Below are 26,906 nucleotides of genomic sequence, written 5' to 3' on the forward strand. Positions count from 1 at the left end.
CGTCGCAACCATGTTTAATGATAAGAGAACTTAGAGGGGAGTTTTGGATACAGTGAAATGCAGGGAGCACTTGTTCTTAATGCTTAGCTGTGTCTGTACCAGGTAGTTGTGGACGAACTATGATTTGAACAGAGAGATACTACTTTTTTAAAGTCAGCTCTGACCAGTTGACAGTATTGCGTGATGTTTTAATATTAATGAAGTTTGTTTAGCACCACCAGTTAAAAGTTTTGGTGATTTTAGTGGTGTCAGCCTGTTGTGTCCCTGGCTGTGAGATCAATCCCGGAAGTAAAACATAAGCATTGATTATTGAATCTGCTTCACTCCTTCCCAGTTACCATAGAATAAGGGAATACACATGTATGCACATTCACAAGTGCACAGCTGATGGTGTCTTTGAGCCTATGTATAAACAAGTGTGTTCGAGGGGGATATATTTTAGAAAGTGAAGACAGTTCTAAAATCAGAGATTCAATTTTATTGAAGCATAAGTAACAAGTAGAAAATGCAACTTTACTGGCAATTCACGCAGTAGAAAGAGGGCTGGGAGGGGAGCCACTGAAACTGCATTATCTGCTGGAGACTATTTAGGGAAGGAGAGAGAATTGGATTGGAGAATGGAAGGGGTGGGATACAAGTGCAAAAGTTGGGGCTTTAGTGGGGTCTAGCCAGGTAAGAAAATGGGAAGACTATCAAAGAGAAGGGATGGCAGGAGAGCTGTCAAGAACTCCATGGAAATCCTTAGTGGATTTGTTGGCAAATGTGGAGGGGAGGGGGACTTTTGGAAGGCAGCTAGACAGGGCGGGGAGGGCGAAGGATTGGCTTGAGACCAAGCTTTCCAGAGAAAGAAAGAGAAAACAAGCATGCAAGAGGAGAGAGGATTTAAAATAAGGGTCTTGCTGCTTGAGTTTGATCCGAGTGCAGGTTCAGCAGCATATCGGAGGGGGCAATTCTCTGGGGGAAACTGACTTGATTTGAGAGGCCTGGAGGCCCCTTTTAACTAAAGTTTCTTTAGACTTTTTGGTCATCTGGTTTGAGAAGGTGTTTGCAACACCAAAGGTCACTCTGTTAATCTGTTAAAGAAGATGGTTTAATTTTGTTAAAATGAAAGAGGTTTTGATGGCCTTCTCAAATGACTCTAGAATTTTCTGCAGTCTTTAAGAAGAGGTTTCAGTGATCCACAGGCACCAGTCCTTGTTTCAGAGGGTGAACTCATCAGCTTGTTTTCCTCCGTTCCTGTGGGGGACCCTGAATCCAGCTTCCCCTGCCTCACTGCAGCTTAGGCAATAGACAGTGTTAGGACTTTAAAATAATGTTTTGAGAATTTAGGAAAATGGCGTATGTATATATATATATATATATATATTTAAAGATGTGTTCAAGTAATTACTTGAGAATTATCTCCTTTGCGGCATGGAATCAAACCTGCCCACTCAAACTATTTTCAGCTTCAAAACCTTCCACTGTCATAAGATGACCAAAATAATTAGTGTCTCTTTTGAATACTATAAGCTGTGCATTAAGTCAGTGGAAAATGTTTTTGCCTATCTAAATTATTTAGTCAAAACAGACATTCGGAAAAGTATTTCAACAGGAAGATGCATGCAAATCATCAGTGTGAAGAATGCAAGTACTTTTTCACAACTTAGTTTAGGAGGGACTGATTTTAACCCTTCACCCTCTATCCCTGTTCTGCATTTTATTTATATGCCCAAAGGTAGTTTGCAGCTCTCCTGGTTTTAGTAGTTTGATGGAAAAAGAAAGTCTTGAGAAGCCACCATGAAGGGTTGACTCAGACAATACACTTCCAGGCATATAGTGGGGTGTGGAAGGAGAAGAACATGATGCCTTACCATCTCACCTACTTGGTACACTGTCCCAACTATGATGCAGTAACCTAGGCTATATTGTCTGATTGGGAACAGGTAAGCTCCTAGACAATGCAGAGGCTTTGGGGCAAAATTAGAGGGTACAGTAATGTGCTTGCACTGGAAGCCAGACCAGTTTAGTTTATTTATTTACAATCATTTGACCAGCAGATAAACAACATTAACCTTGATCAATACAGAGACAGAATTACAATTTTATGCTCACCAGAGCTCTCCGCACTCTAGTGGCAATGTAACAAAACTTTGCCACTCTGTAGGAAATGCTGACATATCCTCAAGTAAATAATTAATAATAAAACCATCTAAATGTCTAAAAACTCAGTTCAACAAGGGCAAAATCAGCCTATTTCTCATCCTGATAAAATTCACAATATAATACAATATGGGTAATTGTCTCAACATCAAAGTTACAAAGGCACAACCTAGACTCCAAAGGTAAATGCTGTAATCTCCCACTGAGCAAAGCCGATGGAAAGGCATTAAAATGAGGTCTTGAAAAAGCCCATCAAAATTTAGTAAAAGTAATGAACGTAAGATAAGGGACCAAAGAGAATCCCTCCCAACTGTTTAGTAATCTATATGGTATTGGAAGAAGGGTCCTCTCATTCTGCAATTCGATGTCTATACATCATTGACTAACCATATTTTTGCTCTGCTGAAGCCCATTTCTAGTAAATTGTCAGGGGCTAGACCTATTGAGAGACCTTTATTAATTATCCCTCTGCTCCAAGAGGACTGAAGGGTTAGATAGAGTATAAGGCCTACAGGCTGAAGATGAATTTTTAACCAGTAATTGAAAACATATTATCCAAGCTTTAGCCTTCACTGTTAACATCCCAGTCTCTTGTTGGAGCACCACATTGGGTGTACATTTTGGGACGTTAAACAAGGCTCTAAGGAACCCTGACTGGATTCTCTCTAAGGGTGCATAGTTAGTTTAAGGACCTAATTGGGCACCACATAAAAGCTGGGCTAATGATTTGGCTAGAAATAATTGCAGCTAGAATGAAGCCACCTCCTTTAGTGCTTAAAAAAGAAAATCTTAAAATGGTAGCCAGACCAGTATGCTGGCATCTGGGCAGGTAGCACATAGAACCTAATACTCCCCATCTTATAGTCCAAACAGGCCCAGGGTTGAATAGCAACAGCTTTTATTGCAATAAGGAATATTGCTAGCACTGTACTTAAATGTGAGGAGGGCTGCCAAACCTGTTGCTTTCTGTAAAAATGTACCCCCTTTTCAATAATTTTTCCATGTGCACGAACAGGCAAAATATTTGCCTCCTTTAATGTGGCAGTTACATGTGAGACTAATACGACAGAAGAAATTAAACAGTTATAGATAATAGATTATAAGGAGATGGGTTGCATGGCTTACAATAAAATTGTAATTTTTCCTACCTGCTGTTTCCCAATTACCTTTTTCCCTATTTTCCCTTCTGTATCCTATAAAAACCAATACAAATTATTTTAAAAATCAACAACTAACTAACAGGCCTTCCAGGATACAGGAAAAGATTGTGCAAAAATTTATTTTATTTGTTGCTTTATTTTGGGTAAGCACTGAAACTGTGCAGCACTAACTTTATACCACATTTTCTGGGTTTTAAGACTACCTGTGGAATCTGCATACATGCAAAAAAAAGAGAGGAATGCATTAAACAATGAACAAAGGATCTAGGAGCAATGCACACATCACAGCTGCATTTATGACTATTGAAAGTTGCAATTTCACTCTGTGTAAACAAAGTTATCAGCTCATAAGAACAACGAGACACATCTTTAACACAGAACAACCCAATTAACCAAATTGTGCGTGATACGAACACAACAATATGTTTCAAAATACAAATAACAAGCCTTATATCAAAGTATCTGCACACCAATGTGCAACAAATCAAAAAACAACAAATGAACAGAAAACTCTTCCACATATCTTTAAAAAACATCCAAAGTTGCATTTTTTATCTTGGTAAATGCCTATGTTGCAGCTTAGCTGCATCTCTTGTATTTTTAACTTACCGTATATACTCGGGTATAAGCCGACCCGAGTATAAGCTGACCCCCCAAATTTGAGGCCAGAAAAGGGAATTTCTTATTGACCCGCGTATAAGCCGAGGGTCAATAAGAAATTCCCTTTACCGGTAATGCTGCGCTCTAAAATGGCGGCTGCCATTTTAGAGCGCAGGGATGGTCTCGCCCCTGCCCCAGGTCGCCCTCCCGCCAGCCTCCCAGGCCCTCCCAACCCACCCTGACCCCAGTCATCCAAGGGGGGGAGGGGGAAGAGCCTCTGAACCCCCTACTCACCGGGAGAGGCGCTCTAAAATGGTGGCCGCCATTTTAGAGCGGGAGGAAGAGGCCCAGAGAAGGCCCGCTGGAGGCTCGCGGATCAGCTGTAGAGTGGGAGGACCAGCCCTGGTGAGGTGGGCGAGGTGGGGGGGAAGAAACTGCCGCTGCCGCCACACAGCAGAAGGCGTGGTGCGGTGGGGGTGGGCTGGGGGAAATCAGCTGGCCGGGGGGAGCGCGCTGGGGGTGTGGGGGGGCGCGCTAACTAGCTGGTCGGCTGGAGCGCGCTGGAGCGCGCTGGGGGGGTGGGGTGGGGAATCAGCTGGAGCGCTGGAGCGCGCTGGGGGGGTGGGGGGAGCGCGCTGGTCGGCTGGAGTGCCCTGGAGCGCGCTGGGAGGGTGGGGAATCAGCTGGAGCGCTGGAGCGCGCTGGGGGGGTGGGGAATCAGCTGGAGCGCTGGAGCGTGCTGGGGGGGTGGGGGGAGCGCGCTGGGGGTGGGGGGGAATCAGCTGTCAGGGGAGCGCACTGGGGGGGTGGGGGGGAATCAGCTGGCCGGCGGGAGCGGGATTCAGGCGGCTCCGAAGGAGAAACCGCCCAATTACCGTATTGACCCGTGTATAAGCCGAGTTGGGATTTTTCAGCCTTTTTGGGGGGCTGAAAAACTCGGCTTATACACGAGTATATACGGTACATCTTGCAATTTAATATGATTTCTTGAGCTGCCTTTGCTGAGTGTATCCATATCATATAAAGGCATCCCACGCACAAACACCCAAAAAAACAACCTAATAGTGATTTTTAAATAAATCTGTAAATCCATTTGCCATCAGTGTAATTTAAAAACTGTTGACATGTTTCCATACTTAATACTGTTATGGTATACAGTCTGTCTACCTCTCTTGACAAAGAGCTTTGTAAGAGATGATGTACAGTGTGATATCTCTCCCACTCTAGGCAAGCATTTTGCCAAGAAATGGAAGGGATGCTGATTGTGCTGTGGATCCCGATATAGGGCTGCCAGGTCCCCCTTCTCCTCTGGTGGGAGCTTTTGGGGCAGGAAAGCAGCGCCCGAATGCGTGCCCGCACCGACGCACCCGCGCGACACTTCCGGTTTGCAACCAGAAGGGCTGCCTCGCGAGGAGCCTTATGCTACTCAGACTCTTAGTTTTGAGTGGTGAAAGGCCCCTTGCAATGCATTTACACCCAGAAGTGCTGCATCGCAAGTGGCCCTTTACCACTCAAACTCTTAGTTTAAGTGGCATAAGGCTCCTCGCGAGGCAGCACTTCTGGTTGCAAACCGGAAGCAAACCGAAAGCACAGTTTAAGGTGTAGTTTAAAGGCGGCCAACCACGCTCTAGCTTCAAGTGACATTTGGCCAAACTCGGAACGAAGAGTAACGCCAGCAACACATCGAGGGGCATTTAGGAGTTTTCGTAAGAACTGAAGCAGTGGATGATCTATAGATTCATTGATGACTGTAATCCAGATGGCAACACCAAAGAGGATAATTGGGGTAATTTTCAGGTTAAAAACCTGAATAGCCCCTGGAATATATTTGCCACCTTTGGTGTGAAAAAAATTGACAATAGCACCAACCCCAGGTTTAATTTTGTTGGACACTGCTTTTTGATGGGCATTCCAATTTAGGTTATGGGAAAACAGAATGCCAAGGTAAACAAACTCCTTGACTTGGTCAACCTCAAAGCCATCTAATACCCAGAGAAAAAAAGGCATTTTTCTCCTCTTAGTGAAGATCATAATCTTAGATTTATGATGGTTTATTTTAAGACCTTGAGATTGGTTTTCAAGAAAAGGCAGAAATTGGAGGGAAAACTCAAGTCAGATTTATATACACAAGATTACCTCAGAGAAATAGCTTAGATGTTTTCTTCACTCAAGTTCCTTCAGTTCTCAGTTTCAAGCTTACTCAGATTCCGTTTCAAGCTTAGCTTAGTTCTATCCCTCAGAACTATTATTCAGACGCAGACTCTCAGTCCCCAGCCTAGCTCTCTGACTACCCCACCTCAGTGGCTGTAATCCTCCACACCTCCCTGCTACTAGAATAGCTCTACCTCAGAGACTAATCCCCCTTGTGACTTGAGAATGGGCCCTCTCTAACCCAGTTTTCACTCCTGTCACTGCCACAGGTTGTGTGTGTCAATAGCTTCGGCTTTAACAGAACCCCTCAGGTTCACAGAGTACAGTCTCGCTTCTTCTTCGTCTCTTCACCCAGCTCTGAATGCTTTCTGTCTCTCTGAGCTCAGAGTGTCTGTTTTCTGGCTCCGCCCACTCTTGGTCTGTCAGCTCTTGCTGCAGATTAAGCCCTTATCTGTCACACATGTATATAAATTACTAGAAAAAAAATCCATTTTTTAAAAATGTGTATCTTCTCGACAAGCAAAAAAATAATTTTTGTCAACACATTGCGTACAGATACAAACATGTAAAATGGTCCACTGCATGGTCTCTGTCCTAAATTAGTATGGCCAGAGACTGAAAATCGAAAACACAAATATTTTCATGCCAATTATATCTTCAAGAAACAGAAAATAAGAAGCAGCGGTATTTATTTGATTTGCATCCTTAAGGTAGCTTGTGAATGTCCATAACCAAACTTGATCACAGGATGTGGAGTAGACAATAGATTATTAGTAGCATCATGCAGAAGATATTGATATTGTCAAAACCTTATACAGTAATTAAGGTCATTAACAGCTTACTTTGTGTAATTGGGGGCTTTATTATGCTTATGTGAAAACAGCATAAGTTATGAGTTCAATATGGATAATATTAAAAATGTGTTTTAAAGGTATTTTGCTTAGTATAACAAATATATAAAAAATAGAGAATAAATATATCACATTTTAGAATGTTAGAGGTTAAATTGGGATAAAAGACATATTGGTCATTTATGCAGGGGAAATGTGCGTTTGGTTTGCTGCACAGTTTTCTGCTCCGAATTCTCAAACATCATATGCATGAAAGCTCCCACCCCCCAAAAATTCCAGAAGTACCTTGTGATTAATTAGGCATCCCCCAGTAAATCACGGAGCTTCTGAGTTTCTCCCCCTGAAAACGTCGCCTTGTTGCACCTTACTTGGAGGGGGCAGGTCAGCTCTTACAGGGGCTGCATGTGCTTTTGCTGGGTATTCCTCCCCACCCTTCTTCAACAGCTCCCTGCTGGGAGCTGCCTTCCAACCTTTGCAGCCTCTCTTCAGTGTCTTCCTGCACATTTCATGAAGGTCTAACTCCCTCTTTTGTGCTTTGCTTTGAGGGAAGGGGTCGGATGGGAGGGACAAACACATGGGAGGAAGAAGCCAAAATGAGCATGGGGAGAGAAACCTGAAGTTAAGAGATATGCGTGGAAATAGGAGGAATTTGCTTCGCTCTTGCCTCAAAGCAGTATTTAAATTCATTCTAAAACAGGATCCTAGAACTGCGGGGGAAGAACCAGGCCAGAGCGAAGTCACCTCTGATAGTCGGCAAAATCATGAATAATGCAAAGGAAGCCTCGAGGCAGTCCAGCAGGGACTATGAACTAAATGCCCCTGCATAAATGGCCATTCCCACCCAGTGTATATACTTTTTCTTCTATATAATCGAACAGTCGATGTAACATTTTGATGAATTATTGTGATCCCCTATTTCCCCCATCCCTTTTCTTTTATGTTCACTCCTTTTGAAAATTTAATAATAATAATAATAAAGCTTACTTGGTGGAAGATGTTTAGAACTCTGGCTTATAGGTGATGGTATTGTTTTTCATTCTCCCTTCTTGACTAAATTTTGTGCTTTTCTTCATCTCAACTCAACACTTATGCAGTGTTGATCCAAACGTTTTGCATCTGTATGGTTTGCCTGCTTCTGTAGCAACTGCTAAATAAAAAGCAAAGCCTACCTAACCAAGTGACATCCTATGCCAGAACTCTGTACCTAGGATTGTTTTTATATATATATATAATTGTGATCATGCAACATTGGTTGTTAACATGCTTAGTTATCCCTGATATTACATAGATCCAAGGAGGCAGCTCACCTGCATGGGAATCATGGGAACATATATATAGTCCTATCAGCCATAATGTACAAATAAAATTGGTAAGGCAGTAACATGCACGACTTTCATATTAACAATACTAACATAACAATAACAGATTAGCAAAATCAGCATATTTTGCAAAAGGTGCTCCAAAGTCTCAGTCTTCTGGATACAAAGATAGTTCTAAATGCAGGAGAGGAAAGATTCATAGACAAGAATGTTAAAGACAATGCGTTTACTGAATATCAACCTAGACTCTGGTGGAGGAGAAACTACAGTAGGGTCTCACTAGATGACTCGTGGGTACGGTCAGATTGCAAATATGGCTGATTCCACGGAACATTCTATGCTGGGGGCTGAGACTTAAGTGGGTCTGAGGGAAGGGAAGCAAAGGAACCTACTGATATTGTGCTTAGAGAAGTTATTGTATTTATGAGCTGGGGCTGGAGTTGACATGGAAACAGACAGTGTGTACCTGTACCCTTCTCCTATTCTTGCCATATTTTTGAGTCGGATCAATAATGCTCCCAGACTATCATTTTAAGGTATCAGTATTGTTCCCATCTCTTTGTTCCATGCAGTTCTATAATAATATTAGGATCAGTAGTCAGAATATCCTGTAATGTGGATAAGGTTCTCATATGATGATGATCAGAAACAAAAACGTTTCCCAAGGCCATTGAGTTTCTCAAACTAAGTTTTAATCTGCTAATATAACAATTCTTTATCGGGAAATACTAATAGGGGATATTAATGAGCAGTGAACTTTACCATATGGTGCTTTTAAAAAATGAATGTAGCATGTGTAACACCTTGCCCTTCATTTGCACTGAACATTGATTCTTTCCCCAAAAAATATCTTCCTAGTGGGAGAATTCCGGTCTCTTCCTATTACCTTAAATATAAAGATATCTCAGTGGCTTTGTTCAAATAATTTGAAGAATGCCATTCTGTTTCTTGGGTATGAAACAATGGCAATTTCATTATATAAAAAGAACTGTAGGACAAACATCCCTATGAACTATCTATAAAAATGAATTCCATGTGCCATTGTTAGGGACTCCTTTATCCAAATCTAGCCAGAGTCTTACTCTTTAATGAACAGCAAAAATGTGAAATAAGTGAGTAGCTTACAAAGGCAGGGTCCAGCCAAGTATTAACCCCCATTAAAAGCTTATGATCTAAGAATACTTCTCTCACTGGGGCATCTAAATAAGGAGGCAGATAACAGCCTTGCAATAACATTTCATATTTTGTGATTGTCTAAAATAATATATTTATTTTTAAACATTTTCTTCCAGGATGCTTCAATTGCTCACAGGTTTCACATCATGCGAGAAAAACACCCAGAGAAGTTCAACAGCAGGTGAGAGCACATATACTACACATATATCTATGTCTATATCTTTTATAGCACAAGTGAGCTAGTACATATTCAATGACCAAGTGTAATTTATTGTGTGTTTATTGTGAAAATGGAATGTTACCAACCAGTAGCCATAGCATCACTGAATCTTATATTAAAGTGAGTCATGCTGGCAGTCATATTTCATTTCCATTCTCTTCCTCATTTTTGTGGAACAGATCTTTGCATGTGGGGAAGGGGCCATGGCTTAGTGGTAGAGCTTCTGCTTTCCATGCAGATGGTCCCAAGTTCAACTCCTAGCATCTTCAGTTAATAAGATCAGATATCAGGTGATGTGAAAGAGCTCCACCTGAGACCCTGGAAAGCCACAGAGTAGGTAATACTGACTTTAATAGACTAATGGTCTGATACAGAATGAGGCCACTTAATGTGTTTACGATCAGCTTGTTTCCTATGTGTTTTCCCAAAAAAGTAGATTAGACATTTATTTATGTTTTGCTCCTAATAATACTATGTTTACATGTATACCTATGTACTATATGACCAATTTAATTGCCAGGGCTGGGTGAGATTTGAGCTGGAATTATGAAGTAGTCAAACTCTGGGCTTGTGAAGTTGCCAAAATTAAATTAATCTAAAATAAAATGTTTCTCAAGTACCAGAGGGATGCATGGGCGAGTCTCTTGATGAATGTAACAATAATACTAGAACTGTGGGGCACCCATTGAAGTTGGTGGGCAATAGTTACAAGACACTCAAAAGGAAATACTTTACTCAACAAGTCACTGTTGATGCAGTGATGACCATGAGTGTGGATGGTTTTAAAAGGGGTTTAGACAGATTGATAGAACATAGGTCCATCAGTAGCTACTAGCCATGGTAACTGAAGTGAACCTACATACAAAGAGGTAGCTACCTCTGAAAACCATTGCTAGGAGGCAACATCAAGGAAAGGCCTTGGCCTCTAGGCCCATAAATTGGCCTTTCAACTGATTGCCTGTTATGTGATACAGTATACTGGACTAGATGGTCCACTGGTCTGACTCAGCATTGTGTTCTGATGCCTGGCACACATTCTTGCAAAACCAAACAAAAATGGTGGTCAGCATGAGGCATGACATGAGACCAATAATTCGAAAGCTTGCGCCTCTTTAAAGATGCACAAGGTTTTTTGTGTGGGAAGAAGGGCTTATTATTTAGAATGGTTTCTACTTCTTTTGTGTTCTCATTTAATACCTGATTTGCATTGGGGGGGGGATACTGGAAAATATGAATCCAGACAAGCAGTTTTTATGATGTATGGCAATAATATTTCCACAAGGACATAAAACACACTGGATCTGTTACAGTTTCCGTTTCCAAGGTTTCCCTCCTCACACAATCCTTAAAGAAGGCCCAGCTTCTGTATACAGATTGCCATTCGTTTTTTCTCTCTCTTAAACGTACTCTTTAAAATATGCAAGAATAAATGCTGAGAATCCTCTAAAACTGAAACAATCCTATTTTGCTCCTTCTACTCACTCGGGTAGCAGTGATCAATAGTAATCACTGGTATATCAGTTTAGCATTTTTAGAACCACACTTTTCCTTTCTGGAATTCTTCCCTCCCTTATAATGAGAAACTGTACGTATGTGTTTAGTTTCCCAAAGATTTGGAAAAACAGTCCACACGCAACGCAAAGTAGAAATGCACAGGAAAAAAGTCACGTTTTGCAGATTTTACACATTTCTCCCTATGTTTTCCAATGGAAAGAAGCCTATATTTGTAAAACAGCATTTGGTTGATCTTGCTTGTGATGAGCATGAAAGAGGCTCCTGTCAGCACACAAGTATGTGAGTGGAAGCAAAACATAAGGATTCACAGCTGCAGCTGTCTAATAAGAGTTCTGCAGTGGCTAATGGCAAAGTGTCAGCTCATGGATCTTCAAATACCACATAGCGCATCATCATTGCTATCATGCTGGTCTTGAGAGTCAAGCATTTTCTGTGCCAGAATGGTTTGTTATTTAGAATAGTCTCTACTTCTGCTGTGTTCTCATTTTATATATGATTTGAATTGGGGGGGGGGGGCGGTGACCTGGAACGATGCATCCAGACAGGCAAGTTTTTATTCAGTTATGGTTCCAATATTTTTAAAAGGATGGAGTGGAGTCCTAAAAGGACACTGGATCTGTTACTGTTTATTTTCTATTTTGCTGCCTTCTAGAAGGAGGCAGTGATCAAACTATTCCTGGAAAAGCCCTGTTTAGATAAAGACCCAGCAAATTACAGATCAAAGAATACAAGCTCTTGGTGGTGGCCCAAATGCAGCATTACTGTGGGGGGGGGGAGGAATCAGATTATCTAGATATTTATCAGTCTGCTTCTCATTCCAATTTGGAACGGATTACTTTGGTTGTGCTATCTGATTACCTCCGCTAAACAGTAGGAGTACAGCCCTGCTGGTTTCCTTGGATCTGTCAGTATTCTCAACCATAGACTCCTTCTAAGTCATGTGGTTGGGATGGGAGTAGGAAGCTTGACTTCTTCCTGACTGGCAGGTTCCAGAAACTGATACTGAAACGCATCCACCCCACCCCATAGCATCTGGTCTGTGGCATGTTACAAATGTCCATCCCGTTTCTGAAGCAATTTAACGTTCAAATGAAATGGTTGGAGAAGGGAGGTCATTGGGAGATTTTGCGGTACTGTGCCTTCAACATGCAGATGACATCTAACTCTGTCTCTCCTTCAATTTATGCTCTGAGTGGTTGTCTGTAATCAGAAATAGATTCTATGGGCACTAATAAATTATTCTATGGTAACTAATAAATAAAGCCAATTCAAGAGAAGATTAGGGAAGAGAGGAGTATTGGTATCAGGACTTACTCAGTGTCATTCTTACCTTGGCAAGCTCCAGAATACTTCACTGATATATCCTTTACATGTAAATTATTCTGAAAAGTTGGTTCTTGTTGGTTATCCGGGCTGTGTGACTGTGGTCTTGGCCCGGATAACCAACAAGAACCAATGAACTCTGACCGTGAAAGCCTTCGACAATATTTTGAAAAGTATTTGGAAACTATAGTCAGTTCAGAATGCTGCAGCAGGAGTGAAATTGAACATTAATTACAGGGAAATCAGCTTCATGGACTACCAGTTTCAAAGCAGTGGCAACTGGTATTGTTCATCTTCATCTGTGCCTGTCAGACAGTTAGAGGAGGCCCTGCTTCAGGTGCTGCTACATTTTGAAGTGAAAGAGATGGCTATCATGGACAGGGCCTTTTCACTGGTAGCTCCCAGTTTGCAGAATGTGCCTCTTAGGAAGGACTCGGTGGCATCTTCCTTCCTCTTCTGCCAGAGGCAAGTTAAAACTTCCTTTATTTGGAGAGCCTTTTATGTTAGCTTTATTTGATGATTGCTATTATCTGATTTTGCTGGTATTTTTTTGATATTTTACTACACCAGTGGCCCCTGGCAGTTACTGTTTTTAATTGAATATTCAATTGTACTCAGTTTTAGGTGTTTTTTTTTTTTAAGTGATTAGCTGTTTGTAAGCCTGCTTTCAGGTAGATTTTTAGGGTTTTTTAAATTGATTAGCTGTTTTATATCCCGCCCTCCCCAGCCAAAGGTCAGGCTGTGTATCATTATTCTTGGTGGGAGGGAGGGGATGAGGTCTAAATACTCTTTAATATGCCACATCACACTTCTCCAGATGTGATTCTAAACCCAATGTACAAATGGTTCTACGATTTTGAAGAAGAGCAAGCGGATGTACTGGTGGCTTGTTTGAGTTTCCTGAAGCATAACTGAGGCTGTAGTTGAAAAGGACATAAGGTTGTCAGTACCCAGAGAACATGCTACTTGTAATCTAGTGCTTTCTGTATTGCACCGTATCCTATAATAAATGCCTGTGTAATAATTGTAAAACTCTAAAAAGCTTGTGTCAAGAATTATGCTGTATCAAGGATGTATCTCAGGTCTGGCTTCCACAGCCAAGGGCACTCTAAGTGCCTCCAAAGACAAATGGCAGGGCCTATTGAACACTTAGCGAATGCTGAATTTCTAGACTCTAATGGTGAAGCTGGTTTATTAGGGTCCGGCTGCATATTTTCAGTAGCTGGCAATTATAATTTATAAAAAGCTCAGCTAATCATATGGTTTCGGCTCAGATTTCATGTCACAATAAATCATATGCCATTAATAACATCTGCTAGCCTGCTCACCTTGGAATTCATCTATATTTTAAAGAACCTGATGCTTTAACATTATCTTAAGGAAATTAATTGCAAAAATATATAGTTCTGGCCCTTATGCCCTCTATAGATACTGAGAGGGAATTTGAAAAAAAAGTAAGATCCTCAAGAATTCTCATTTCCAAAGGGCATGCAGAATATTTGTCAGAAATATTTCTGTGAAATTAGGTTATACTTCTTCACATTAGTATACTTGCCCATTTATAGTCTCAGAAATTGCTTAAGTAAAATTGGTACATTTTAAAGAGAGGGTTTCCTTTCACCCTGCATGCCCTGTATACTGAGAGCAAAACACAGAAAGTCTTTGCTCTTCATACATACTATCACACATGAGTATTTGTATTGTGGAGTGTTCTCAACCTGAAACATCCCATAGATTTTTGCATCACAAATTCATCCTCCTGATTCAGAAAGCTTGTGGGCTGAACAAGCCCTGGCATGGCAAACATAAATGCATTTATTTGGAAAGAACTCTAATTTCAACAGAACTTCTATCTGAATACAGAATCAGAACATACATCTTTGCCTGTTGCTGTACACATTATTGACTGATGTTTTGCTGGCTTTGTGTTAGACATTTTTGTCAGTCATATTTGTGCTTTTGTTTTGTGCCAATGTCAGCGCATTTAACATCTACAGAAAGAGGCTCTTCAAAACACTGATTACTTCATGCACATAACCTGTAAACAAACATATATATTTATGGGTTACATTTAAGGTCTTGCTTTACTTTAGGAAGGGAAGAGAAAAAGAGAAATGATGAACCTATACAAAGCTGTGCTGCCACCACCCCTTCTGCCCAACACTGAATTTACTTCAAGACAGGTCATGTTTGTAGTTAATATTCTAAAAGTACAATATACTCTTTAATAAGGCATATGAATTCTAGTCGTAGCTAGGCAGCATTGTGTTTAACAATTTTGCCTCAGAATTTATAACTGACGTTTGCAACGATGATGATCATAGATCACACTCAATCCATGCATTTTCAGTTAACATTTATCCAGCATACTGCATACTGCATAGCAAGATACAGCAAACATTAGATAAATATGTTTTTGTTCTTCTCTCACTAAGCATTTCTTTACTTTCATGAAAGTTTCTCACGTATAAAGACTAAGATGGATCTTCATTTTTACTCCATGACTGTAATGGGGTGGGGAGGAAGCCATACTAACTTCCTTGTGTTTCACCCAGGGCCAAGCCAGTTATGTACATAGACACTGCTAGTTGTTTAGATAGATAACATTCAATCATTTCAAAACAACTGTGGTAGATATCTTTGATGCCAACACCAAATCACATTTAGAAAACTTGTTAAGTAAATGCAAGAGAATTGAAAATGACTCATATATACATACATACACAGGCCATGTACTCATCCATTCCAGAAATTCTCATACATTTTCTCAACCACCGAATACAGCATTTGCAAAAGTAAACTTAAGTTTATGATGCAGTTCCAGACTAATCTCCATTGTTCACTTTTACTTTTAGGAGTTACTTATGAAACATCAGCGGTGATAGAACTTAAATATATAGCTTTAATCTATTGCTCCTTTGGGGGAATGATACTTCTTAATCTCTAGAACAGAACCAAATTATTGTGTCGGTGATTGCCTTTGAGTGCACCCTTAAATAATAGATGTCAACTTGACAGGCCTTTGCTGTCAGCAAAGGGGAACCATAATATGTACCACTGGCTGACAAATCCAGAGGCTCCTTAGTGTTAAGCATATTTTCTTGCTCCGATTAAAAATTGCCAAGCATACTCTCTACAAGGACAAACTGTTGATTCATAACAGATCCATATGCTATAGGCCAACATCAATAAAATGTAATTTTCTTCATGATGATATCAGGCTAGCAACATATTTTCATTACTTGGGTAGCTTTGAGTAGTTCAGTGCGTGTGTCCCCCACCACCTGAGGCGGATGCTGAAGTGTCAGCTGTATGTTCTGTTATTAATATAATCAATGGCACTTAGCTGTTAATTTTTCTAAGAAATGGTATTTTATAATCGGGTATCTACAGGAAGAGGACAGGCAACAATACAGAAAGCTATCACTGCTGTCCCCTTTCTAATGAATTTGGCGGTATCTACATGTGATTATGTGATATCACCCCATGGGTCAGTAATGACCTGGTGCCTGCACAGGAGACTACCTTTACCTATATATCTACACCTCTGGTTAAATCAGCGCTTTCAAAGAGTGAACCATCACATGGAAGAAATAACTTGTTCAAAGGGGAAAGGCAGAGCTTGGAACAACTTGTTACTGACACTGTCCATGTACCGAGAACTTACTGACACTAGCAACTGTGATTGTACCAAGAACTTAAAGAAAGGGGGGGGGGGAAATCACCAGTAGTACAGATCACTTATATTTGTTGCACAAAGAGCATTGGTTCGCCATAAACCTGAGCATGTTGGATCGAGGAGGGGTCTGTATAATAACCTAAGAGCTAGAAGAAAATTCGGTTGGATTCACTCATATGCAGTAGCAGCTGTTGTTTAGCACCCGGTGTGCATTGGGAGGCCCTGATATAAATGTCCTGGTAGGCTTCTTCCAGCTCTTTCTTTGTTCCAGAATGACCTGGTAAAGTAGTGACCACTGAAAACAGTAGCCACAAACACTGTTAGAACATGGTGCCACCAGCCAGTTTTAAACCAGACTTTCAGTGCAGTCTGAGCTAGAGCAACCTACCTGTGGCCATACTGAGTTTGACAACTAGAGGCATTACTGAATGGCACCAAAGTGGCTTCCATTTCTATATCATGTCCAGATGCACAGGGGCATTCCTAGTATGCATATGGTGCTGCAAAGGAATCGTGGGCTGCTCCTGAGGTCTGGATTATATTGACAGTGCTGCATGTCTAAGGTCCTCAATGTGCACGAAGCCTCTGCACATTGGGGTTTTCAGTTGCTTGCAAAAGTAGATGCTCCACAAATACATGTCTCCCAGTTGAGATTTTTTACTTGCACAAAAGAGAACCCAAATACAATCAGTGTCTGAGGAAGGGGAATGATGCTGTTTTCCTCATGTGCACCCCAGCCCTCTTTGCACCAAGGTTTTTGAGGATCTAACAATCGACTAAACTGTAGGGCTGTCGATTTGGTTCGTTCCGAACCAAAAAAGCGCCGAATTTCCCCCGATTCGGCGGTTTGCCGAAGTTGAACTGTACCGATTTTTTTTTCAACAGCCCTACTAAACTGTACCTCATACATCACCCATTCTGTGCCATTTGAAGAGGTTTGTTTTAATTTCCACAACTCTCTCTATAGGGATCAATTCATTGTTTTCTGTGTTGCTTATGCATGGGAGTTTTACCTGAGCTTCATTGCTTGCTGGACCCACACTTTCTTCTCTGGAATCTATGCACCAGCAGTCTCAAAACAAGAAGCTTGTGAGTCCCTGCCCCTTGAAATGGCACTATGTAGTGGGCTGTGGCTCAGTGGTAGAGTATCTGCTTAGTATGCAGAAGGTCCCAGGTTCAATCCCCGGCATCTCCCGTTAAAGGGACTAGGCAGGCAGGTGATATGAAAGACTCCTGCCTGAGACCTTGGAGAGCCCCTGTTGGTCTGAGTATACAATACTGACTTGGATGGACCAAGGGTCTGATTCAATATAAGGCAGCTTCATGAAACCCAAAAACAAAAAGGAGCTCCCTAAAATGAATTGGGGCGGGGGGACCCAAGCCTTGTTTCTAAATGCCTTTCTTCTGCTCATAAAGAACAGGCCTGGCCTCTTGACATGCTTTGTAATTGGCTGTAGTTCTTTCTGTGAGAGAGAAACATCCCTCCCCCAAGCTTCCTTGTGCTGCGCTTTGTTTTATGCATGGAGATTTCAAGCGGGCTGAGTTCAGGGGAGATGGAAGAATCGGATTAATAGAGGGATGGGAAGTCCCAGGATTTGTGAGGGCTGGCCACAAGGTCATCTCTAATGGACGGAAAACTCATGCATAACTCCAAGGAACAACCGAGACAGACTGGGGGTGAACATGAGTGGAGGTACCCATGAATAACCAATCTGTGTGTCTGTTTCATTTTTCTCATCCTTCCAAGAAGCAGCATTCCCATCCCCCCCATTTCATCCTGACAACAACCCTATGGGTTGTTAGGCTGAGATAATGTGACTGGCCCAAACTGGTAGAACCCAGTTCTCCCGAGTCCTAGTCAGAAACTCTTAACATTTGCACAACATTTTCTCTTTTGTGTGTGTGCAAAGATTCACTGATCTTACTTATAGACCTTTCCATAGCAACGAAAATATAATGTCAATATTTTTGTATTTCTTCTCCCAATAAACTTTAACCTTAAAAAGTTGGAGGCAGTTAAGACACATTGTTTTTAAATGTCTGTACTATATTATAAAAAATCATTTTTCAGTTCCTGCTTGTATGAAAATTCATTTGAATTGCTTATGTTGTTTCAGAACATGTATCACTTCTATGCAAATAAAAACTTTGTTTTGGACTTGATCATAGTTTGCATTTTTAGAAGTAGCATCATTCAGTCATATTGTTTTTCATGCTTTTGCATTAGGATGCTCACATAACTAAACACATTTACATCTCATTCTTCAAAGTGGGAAGCTCCACTCAAAGGGAATGGTATTTGTGCTATAGAATATTGTCAAGATTTCACACTTTACTGTAAGCCCCAATCCCCTCAAACAGCTATAGTGGAATGTAAAATGGTTTAATCCCATGGAACAGCCAGTCCTCTGTTGCAACTTTAACTTCTGCAGCACAAAGGTTGTTTTGCAACAGCTTAAGCAACATTTATCCCTGACAAGTGGAAAGGTTTTGTACAGCACTACACCCTTGGTTTCTAAATACACCTACAACAACCTTGCAGTTGAACCATTGGATTTTGGTAGACTTGTATTTAAATAATATCATCCGTTAGCAGTTATTACATCGTTTTCATCTACTGCAGCAGTCTTTATGATTTTTCCTTTCCTAATTTTTACCAACATTTGAAAACCATGGTGAGTTCTGTACAGAGTCATAAGAACAAAAGAAAGGCCATGCTGGATCAGATCAAGGTCCATCAAGTCCAGCAGTCTGTTCACACAGTGGCCAACCAGGTGCCTCTAGGAAGCCCACAAACAAGACAACTGCAGCAGAATTATCCTGCCTGTGCTCCAAAGCACCTAATATAATAGGCATGCTCCTCTGATCCTGGAGAGTATAGGTATGCATCATGACTAGTATCCATTTTTACTAGTAGTCATGAATACCCCTGTCCTCCATGAACATGTCCACTACAGTCTAACATTAAAATTATGATAAAATATCTGTTTATCATAACATTACTGTAAAAGATTCAACAATGCAATTCTATGAGCACTTTCCTGGGAGTAAGCCCTGTTGAATAAACAGGGCAAATAGCACCTATAAACCCTGTTTTATCCTAGTAGTGACTGCACACCATTCAAGATCCCCATACCCTATAGTCACCCCAAGAACAGAAAAAGATTTCAGGCTTGTCAGGCCTGAGTTTGAAGCCCAGAGCACGTGGGGTTGCTCGCTTGGTAGTGCAAAGCCCTTCCGCTCTTCTGCTAGTCCTTCTTTGGAAGAAAGACACGTTAACACCATTTAGTTCCACTAAATGCACAGAAAGAGATGGGTGCTAGAAAACTCTTCAGTTGCTGCCTAGACTCTGCTGCATCTCCCTATTGCACCTCTATTTCTGCAGCTTCAGCTACTGGGTTAGACAGCTACTTACCGTATATACTCGGGTATAAGCCGACCCCCCAAATGTGAGGCCAGAAAAGGGAATTTCTTATTGACCCGCGTATAAGCCAAGGGTCAATAAGAAATTCCCTTTACTGGCAATGCTGCGCTCTAAAATGGAGCCTCCTGCCGGCCCTGGCAGGCCCCTGCCCGCCGGAGGAAGGCGCCCGGGCGCGTGGGCGGCGTTGGCGTGGCCGGCAGGGGCTTCCTGTCGGCCCTGGAAGGCCCCTGCCAGCTGAAGAAAGGCGCCCAGGCGCGTGGGCTACGCGGCCGGCAGGGGCCTCCTGCCGGCCCAGGAAGACTGCTGCCGGCTGGGGAAAGGCGCGCGGGCGATGGCAGCGATGATGGCGGTAAGTTCCCCCCTTCCCTACCGTATTGACCCGCGTATAAGCCGAGTTCGGCTTTTTCAGCCCTTTTTTTGGGCTGAAAAACTCGGCTTATACGGGAGTATATACGGTACCTCTTCCTGGCCTTGAAATTAAATGCATAGCTCCCCAATTACCTCAGCAGCTCCCAACTCCTTGCCTCGCTGGATCTTTCCCTCAGACCAGGACTTCAAATCTCTGGTCCTCCATGGAACAAGAAAAAGACAAAATAAGAGATGCGGGGGGAGGCTAGGGGTACAAAGAGATAGGAGGGTTGGGGATTCATGGTTTACATTCACTTTTAGTGTCATTTTGGGTGTGAATTCTCAAGGCAGTGGTGGATAACTTTAATGTTACTTGTATCTTTGACTGTGTGCTTTGTAACAGCTTATAAATATTTACAATCCACCCACTTGAATGTACCTGACTGTCACAGTTGACTTGGCATATCAGTCTGGCAAATTACTCACCCAGAAGTAATGATTACTGGCCCCAGGCAAATAGCTAGCTGAAATTATGGTTTATCTATGCCCATACATATAAATAGATACATGTACCTATGGGTGTGTTAGTATTGGACAGAGAATATGTTGTGAGGGAATAATTCAAATGAATTGGTTTACAGATAATAGTTATCAGTCTTTTGTTCAAGGGCTGCCTATAAATAAAATTAAGATTTTGTTAATCTCCATTGTTGTTTTCTTTGGAATTGCTGGGTTGCATGTGTTCTTTAGATAATTTTGGTCTGGTGCTTGTTCACAAATACTTTGTTAATTGTTCTAGTAGTCAAAATTAGAATTCATTTCAGTTGTCGCATCACATGGTATGCTTCTCTCTAAATGAATGAATATAATAATTCTTATTATTGTGTTTCTGGTAGATTGTGTTTTCAGTGTAACTATTCATCATTCTGCATTTGAAGTTGTAATGAGTGTGTGTGTAATTTCATTCCATACAATTCTATGTTGATTTATCAGTTTGTTGATTTCATGCCGATAAAAGTGTCTCTTGATGAAAGGTTCTCAAAGTGCAAGGCAGCAACCCTTCAGAATGACAAATGGAGAGTTGCAGGCTTTTCCCTGTCCTAAAGTGTGTGTCTTCAGCAGCCTGAGGAGTCAGAGTGCCAGCTCACCACCACATCTTCCCAGTTAGCAAAATAAAAGAGAATGCCCTGCACCTTTGTTCTATGCCTGTGTCTTCAGTTGGCATAAAAGATGGGGTATGTTCCATTGTTTCTCTCAGGGGCTTTTCACGGGGAGGGGCTGTGGCTCAGTGGTAGAAGGTCCCAGGTTCAATCCCCAGCATCTCCTGTTAAAGAGACCAGGCAAGTAGGTGATGTGAAAGAGCTCAGCCTGAGACCCTGGAGAGCTGCTGCCAGTCTGAGTAGACAATACTGACTTTGATGGGCCTTGATGGTCTGATTCAGTATAAGGCAGCTTCATGTGTTCATGTATTTCTCCCCTGCTTTTTCTTATGTTTGTCCTCTTTGCTCCTAGGTCAAAGGCACAAACATGCAAGGGTATCACAATACTTTGGGCTGCCAAAGAGTGTAGTGATGGTGGCAGCCATAGACAGTTTTCAAAGGGGATTAAGCAGATTCATGGAGGATAGGTCTACCAGTGGCTACTAGCCATGGCAGCTAAAGGGAACCTCCATGTTCAGGGGCAGTAAATCTCTGAATACCAGTGCCAGGAGGGAACAACAGGGGAAGGCCTCAACCTCTGTGCCCTGTTGTGGGCCATCCAGAGTAACTGGTTGGCCACTGTGTGAGACAGGAATACACAACCCTATATCTTTTTAATTTTCTATGTTCAGATGAATATTTTTTTGGTAGCATTTGCTGCAATCTTAGATTTTTTTTGCAGCTAGTGTAGTGTGTCTTTGCAGTTCCTCCTGTATTCCATGTTAAGATGACTATACACTTTCTCATCATGTCCCAAAATGTTTTTTCTTCCTTTCATCAGCCAGCTGAAAGTACTTTGTTAGTACTTTAGAGTATAAGCGTGCTTGCACATGGGAGTTTTACCCTGTATAGATTGTCGAAAGTTCCCACTGTATGTGGGAACATCTGTACAATGCCCAGTCTTGGCAGGACTCAAGAATTTCCCATGTTTTTCCATGATTCGCCAGTTTAAAGGGAAATATTCTTAAACCCAACTCATTGGAAAAAACTGCAGGGTGGATGAGGGCGGAACTTCCATTTGGATGCTCTGACCACAGCCAATACAGGTACGAGGGTAGAGTTAAGGGAGGGTTGCTGTGACATCACTGATGATGACAATACCCTGCCTTGAAAAATCCGCATTGTTTAAGGTACATGTGGAAGAAAATAAACTGAGGGGGTTACCGCACTTGTATTCCCACCGATGTATAAAGAGTTTGAAACCGTTATAAAAAATACTGTTTGCGCTTTGTTTGGCCCCTTTAGCTGTGAAGACGTCTTCCAACCATTTATAAGCCATGGTATCCAAAAACCCTTTTAAAGCGATGTTTTTTATAACATTTTCAAACTCTTAATACGTCGCTGGGAATACAAAGTGCAGTAACCCCGAGGCCACAACTGTGAAAATGTAGAGGGAGGGCAGAAGAACCATGCTCAAACTGATTCCAATGCTTGTGGATCAACTGCTAAGAAAATCAGTAGTAAGTTAAGCATGTGAAAAACCCTTATAGTGATTTTTTTGTGTGTGTTGGCTTACAATGCTTAAAATTTTAGCTGATGCAAATTGGCTTTTTAAGGAGTTGTTGGTAATAGCATATGGTACAACTTTAGATCTTCTTTGCACTCCTGATTTTTAGACAGAAGTTGAGAAATGTGAGTTTCAGGGGATGTACAATGGATTGGATTCAACCAGCATTTCCTAGTAAAAAAGAGAGGGAGGGGTCCAGTTTGAACACCAAAAAGGCTATGCTGGGGATCATCGAACCTGCATGGACCTACAAAACCCTTAATGACCTTGATCCACATACCTGAGGATCTCATCTTCTGTTGTGACAGTTTTGCTTGTCGGAGGAAAACCTTCTGAAGGTGCCACCTTCAAATTGATAAGGTTGGCTACTGTCTATTCATGTGTATTCTCTGTAGTGGCTCCCACCTTGTGGAACAGCCTGCCTGATCAGGAAGATGCCCACTGTTCTATCGTTCTACAGAATGTGCTAAATTGAAATGCTCAATAGGTCATTTTTATGAAGGGATTCGAACTGTAGTAGAAAGGAATAGTTGAGGAGTGCACCTTTATAATGGGATAGGTTTGTAGTATTTTATTGTTTTATGGCATTATCTTCTACCTTTGTAGTTCCTCTTTTTGCAGTTATTTATAGTATACCTTGCCTTAGAAAATTTGCTGTTTGTATTGTTTTTTAACTTTGTAATCATAGACCTATTGCACTGTTCTTTCTGTAATATACCTTGATTCTCAGTGTGAAAGTAAAGTAAGTAAATAAGTGGACAAAAGTCACATGTGATGGAGGTTATAGTAAGAAAACAAATTGACTGAGCCAGCTTTTTGATATATGGTATAGAGCGGTACATTCATGTTAAAGCACCCTTTAAGTCTGCTCCTGTGCACTCTCCCTTTTTTCTTCTAATTTCTTTTGTTCATTTAATATACTGTAGTGCAGAAAAAAATAATAAAGATTTCAAATGTGAGCCCAGATTTATTCTTGTATTATAAAGTTAAATCAATAGCTACTTAATGCCCTTGGTTTAGTATTTTAATAAAAATAAAAAGGGAGAGACAAGCTTACAGACCTGAAGGAAAATGCTGTTAAACTATGCTGCTTGAAATTTAAAGTCTCTCTTTATTCAAATAGCATTTTGAATAGTACGTTATGTCTTTTGATAACCTAGAGCAAAGATCGAGGCATTGTAAACTTTGAAGAATACCTAATGACTTTGAGCACTTGAGAGCAATTTTCCAATCTTGCGGCAGCTGCACTGATTCCCAATTCATTTCCAGTGCCAATTCAAGCTGTTGGTTTTGACCTATAAAGCCCTAAACAGTCTAAAGACCCTCATACCTTCAGGACCACCTCACCCAATATGACCCCCTCTCCCCCTTCAGTCCTCAATACTGCTGGTGCCTGTTTGTCATCCACGAGGGCAAGGGCCTTCTTGGTGGCTACCCCTGCCCTCTGGAACCAGCTCCTCAAGGAGGTTCATGCCCTGCAGAATCTATTAAGGTTCAGTAGGGCATGCAAGGCTGCCTTGTTTTGGGCAGTATTTAATTAACCAAGAGAATGGGTGAGCTGGCTGGCTGTCTAGATTTGTTCCAGAGCTGATGACCGATTGAATTTTAATTAGAATCTGTTTTATTGCATTTATTTGTATTTATCGATTTTAATATCTATTTTAAGTTTTGATGCTGTGTTGTGTGTGTTGTGAGCCGCTCCGTGTCCAAGAGGGTGCAGGTTATAAATCAAACGAACAAATAAAAGTGCTTCTACACATTAGACTGTTGTCTTTAATTGGTTCTTATAGGTTATCCGGGCTGTGTGACCGTGGTCTTGGTATTTTCTTTCCTGACGTTTCGCCAGCAGCTGTGGCAGGCATCTTCAGAGGAGTAACACTGAAGGACAGTGTCTCTCAGTGTCAAGTGTGTAGGAAGAATAATATATAGTCAAAAAGGGGTTGGGTTTGAGCTGAGTCATTGTCTTGCAAAAAGTATCAAAGGTAATGTGCTAATCATTGTCCTGTAAGTATGAAGATAATGTGCTAATGAGGGTGTGGTATGTTAATATGGAACCATTTTATCCTGAAGTGTTCTTTTAACTTTTGAAAAAACATAACCTACAAACAGTGTTTAAACCCACCAAGAAAATACAACAGATGCTACGATCAGCAAAAGACAAAAGAGACCCCTCACCTCTGTATATCGTATACCTTGCAGTTGTGGACAAGTTTACATCGGGACCACAAAACGCAGCATACAAACAAGGATAAAAGAACATGAAAGATACTGCAGACTTGACCAACCTGAGAAATCAGCAGTGGCTGAACATGGACTGACACAAACAGTACACAGGGTCTTATTCCAAGACACTGAAAGACTGGACAATTCTACCAACTATTTTGTCAGATTGCACAGAGAAGCCATTGAAATTCATAAACATCAGCACAACTTTAACAGAAAAGAGTTTAAACAGAAGAGAGTTTAAGAATGAGTAAGGCTTGGCTTCCTGTCCTGAAAACCTCCAGACTAACAAAGACTACAGTCCACAATAGCCATGCAGTTTAGCTTTGGATTTCACACATTAACAGATGACTTCAGGATACAATAGGTCCATGTTAACATACCACACCCTCATTAGCACATTATCTTGATACTTACAGGACAATGATTAGCACATTACCTTTGATACTTTTTGCAGGACAATGATTCAGCTCAAACCCAACCCCTTTCTGACTATATATTACTCTTCCTATACACTTGACACTGAGAGACACTGTCCTTCAGTGTTACTCCTCTGAAGATGCCTGCCACAGCTGCTGGCAAAACGTCAGGAAAGAAAATACCAAGACCACAGTCACACAGCCCGGATAACCTACAAGAACCAATGAAATCTGACCGTGAAAGCCTTCGACAATATTTTGTTGTCTTTAAATTCACAAAAACTGGCTTCACTGTTAAAAAATGATTTTAGAAACCCACGTGTAACTTAAGTGACTAAGCAAGAGAGAGATGTAAAAAGCACATCAACGAGTCAAAGGTAGGATGAATTCTTTTAATCTGATCTGGAAATGGTGGAGTCTTTGTCCTGCATAAGGAACACTTCTCGTGCCAGTGGAAGGTTCCTGAGCTAGAGGAAGGCTCTTCCAGAATCTGAAAAGAATTATAGGACCAACCAAGTATCTCTATTGTTTGGATATGTTAGTAGATCTTAACATTTTACATTACTCCACCTAATGCTTCTCCACATAAAAACAAGGTGGCAAAATCTTCATGTGCAGACTTTATCATCTCAGAAGTGAAGATATTGAACTGCTCTTAGTCATGTAGGTTGAATGGAGCTACATGAAATATTCCGTTGTTCCTGTAGTCCTAGCACCGCATGAGCCATCAATCTAAAAAGTTTAACACTTAGTGGAAGTTGTTTCAGATCCCAACACTTGGATTTGTGCTGTCAAGTTGCAGCCAACTTATGGTGACCCCCAGCAAAGGGCTTCCAAGGCAAGTGAAAAGCAGAGGTGGTTTGCCTTTGCCTTCCTCTGCAGAGGCTTCCTTGGTGGTCTCCTTTTCCATTACTGACCCTGCTTAGCATCCGAGATCTGATAAGATTGGGCTATACCATGCTGCCTTCCTCTCACACTTGGATTTAGCATAAGGTAAATTCCCAATCACTGGAAAAGACAGTCATGCTAGGAAAAGTTGAAGTCATGCAGCAGGAAAAGAGGAAGACCCAACGAGAGATGGATTGACTCAATAAAGGAAGCCACAGCCTTCAGTTTGCAAGATCTGAGCAAGGCTGTCAAAGATAGGACATTTTGGAGGACTTTCATTCATGGGGTCTCCATGAGTCGGAAGCGACTTGACAGCACTTAACACACACACACAGAAATTCCCAAAGATGGTGGAGTGGACGCATCATTTTGTATTACCTCCAGCTTTGGAATTGTTTTTGGTTGATATGTACTCACAAGTAATGGCAAGACTGATTTATCATTAGACTGTAATTCAGGTCCTGGTACATGAGCATCACACTATGGATGTGATAATCTGCCTTTCTTTTTAGTTCCACAACCTCTTTTCCTCTTACTTGTACAGTCCTGGGCTTTGGAGCTATTTGAAGCTCATGACAACTACCTATTGAAGGAGCTGAATATTAAGATCCCCCCCAGTAGTCATACATACACACAGCATATCAAAAAATGGGAATTTTTCTGCAAATCTGGAGGGTCCCCCAAGTCTGGAGAAAAATCTATTTTCTCTCAATGTGTGCTTGATCTGTGTATTTAGCTATGCACAGAACTGCTCATACTTGA

The 26,906-nt window shown here is 41.3% G+C and overlaps 1 protein-coding gene and 1 non-coding gene across 3 annotated transcripts in view; both read left to right on the plus strand.

Moving 5' to 3' along the window:
• Positions 1-26,906, plus strand: part of DGKB (diacylglycerol kinase beta) — a 283,351-nt gene that overhangs the window by 124,909 nt on the left and 131,536 nt on the right. For both annotated transcript variants that reach the window (XM_056856965.1, XM_056856966.1), the window contains one exon: positions 9,516-9,580. In XM_056856965.1, coding sequence (XP_056712943.1) covers positions 9,516-9,580 — 65 coding nt within the window. The remainder of the gene's footprint in view (positions 1-9,515; positions 9,581-26,906) is intronic.
• On the plus strand, positions 17,263-17,331 carry TRNAT-AGU (transfer RNA threonine (anticodon AGU)). The gene has a single exon. It is a non-coding gene; the product is annotated as a tRNA-Thr (tRNA).

Source organism: Euleptes europaea, chromosome 11 (assembly GCF_029931775.1).
Source record: "Euleptes europaea isolate rEulEur1 chromosome 11, rEulEur1.hap1, whole genome shotgun sequence".
Classification (NCBI taxonomy): Eukaryota; Metazoa; Chordata; class Lepidosauria; order Squamata; family Sphaerodactylidae; genus Euleptes; species Euleptes europaea.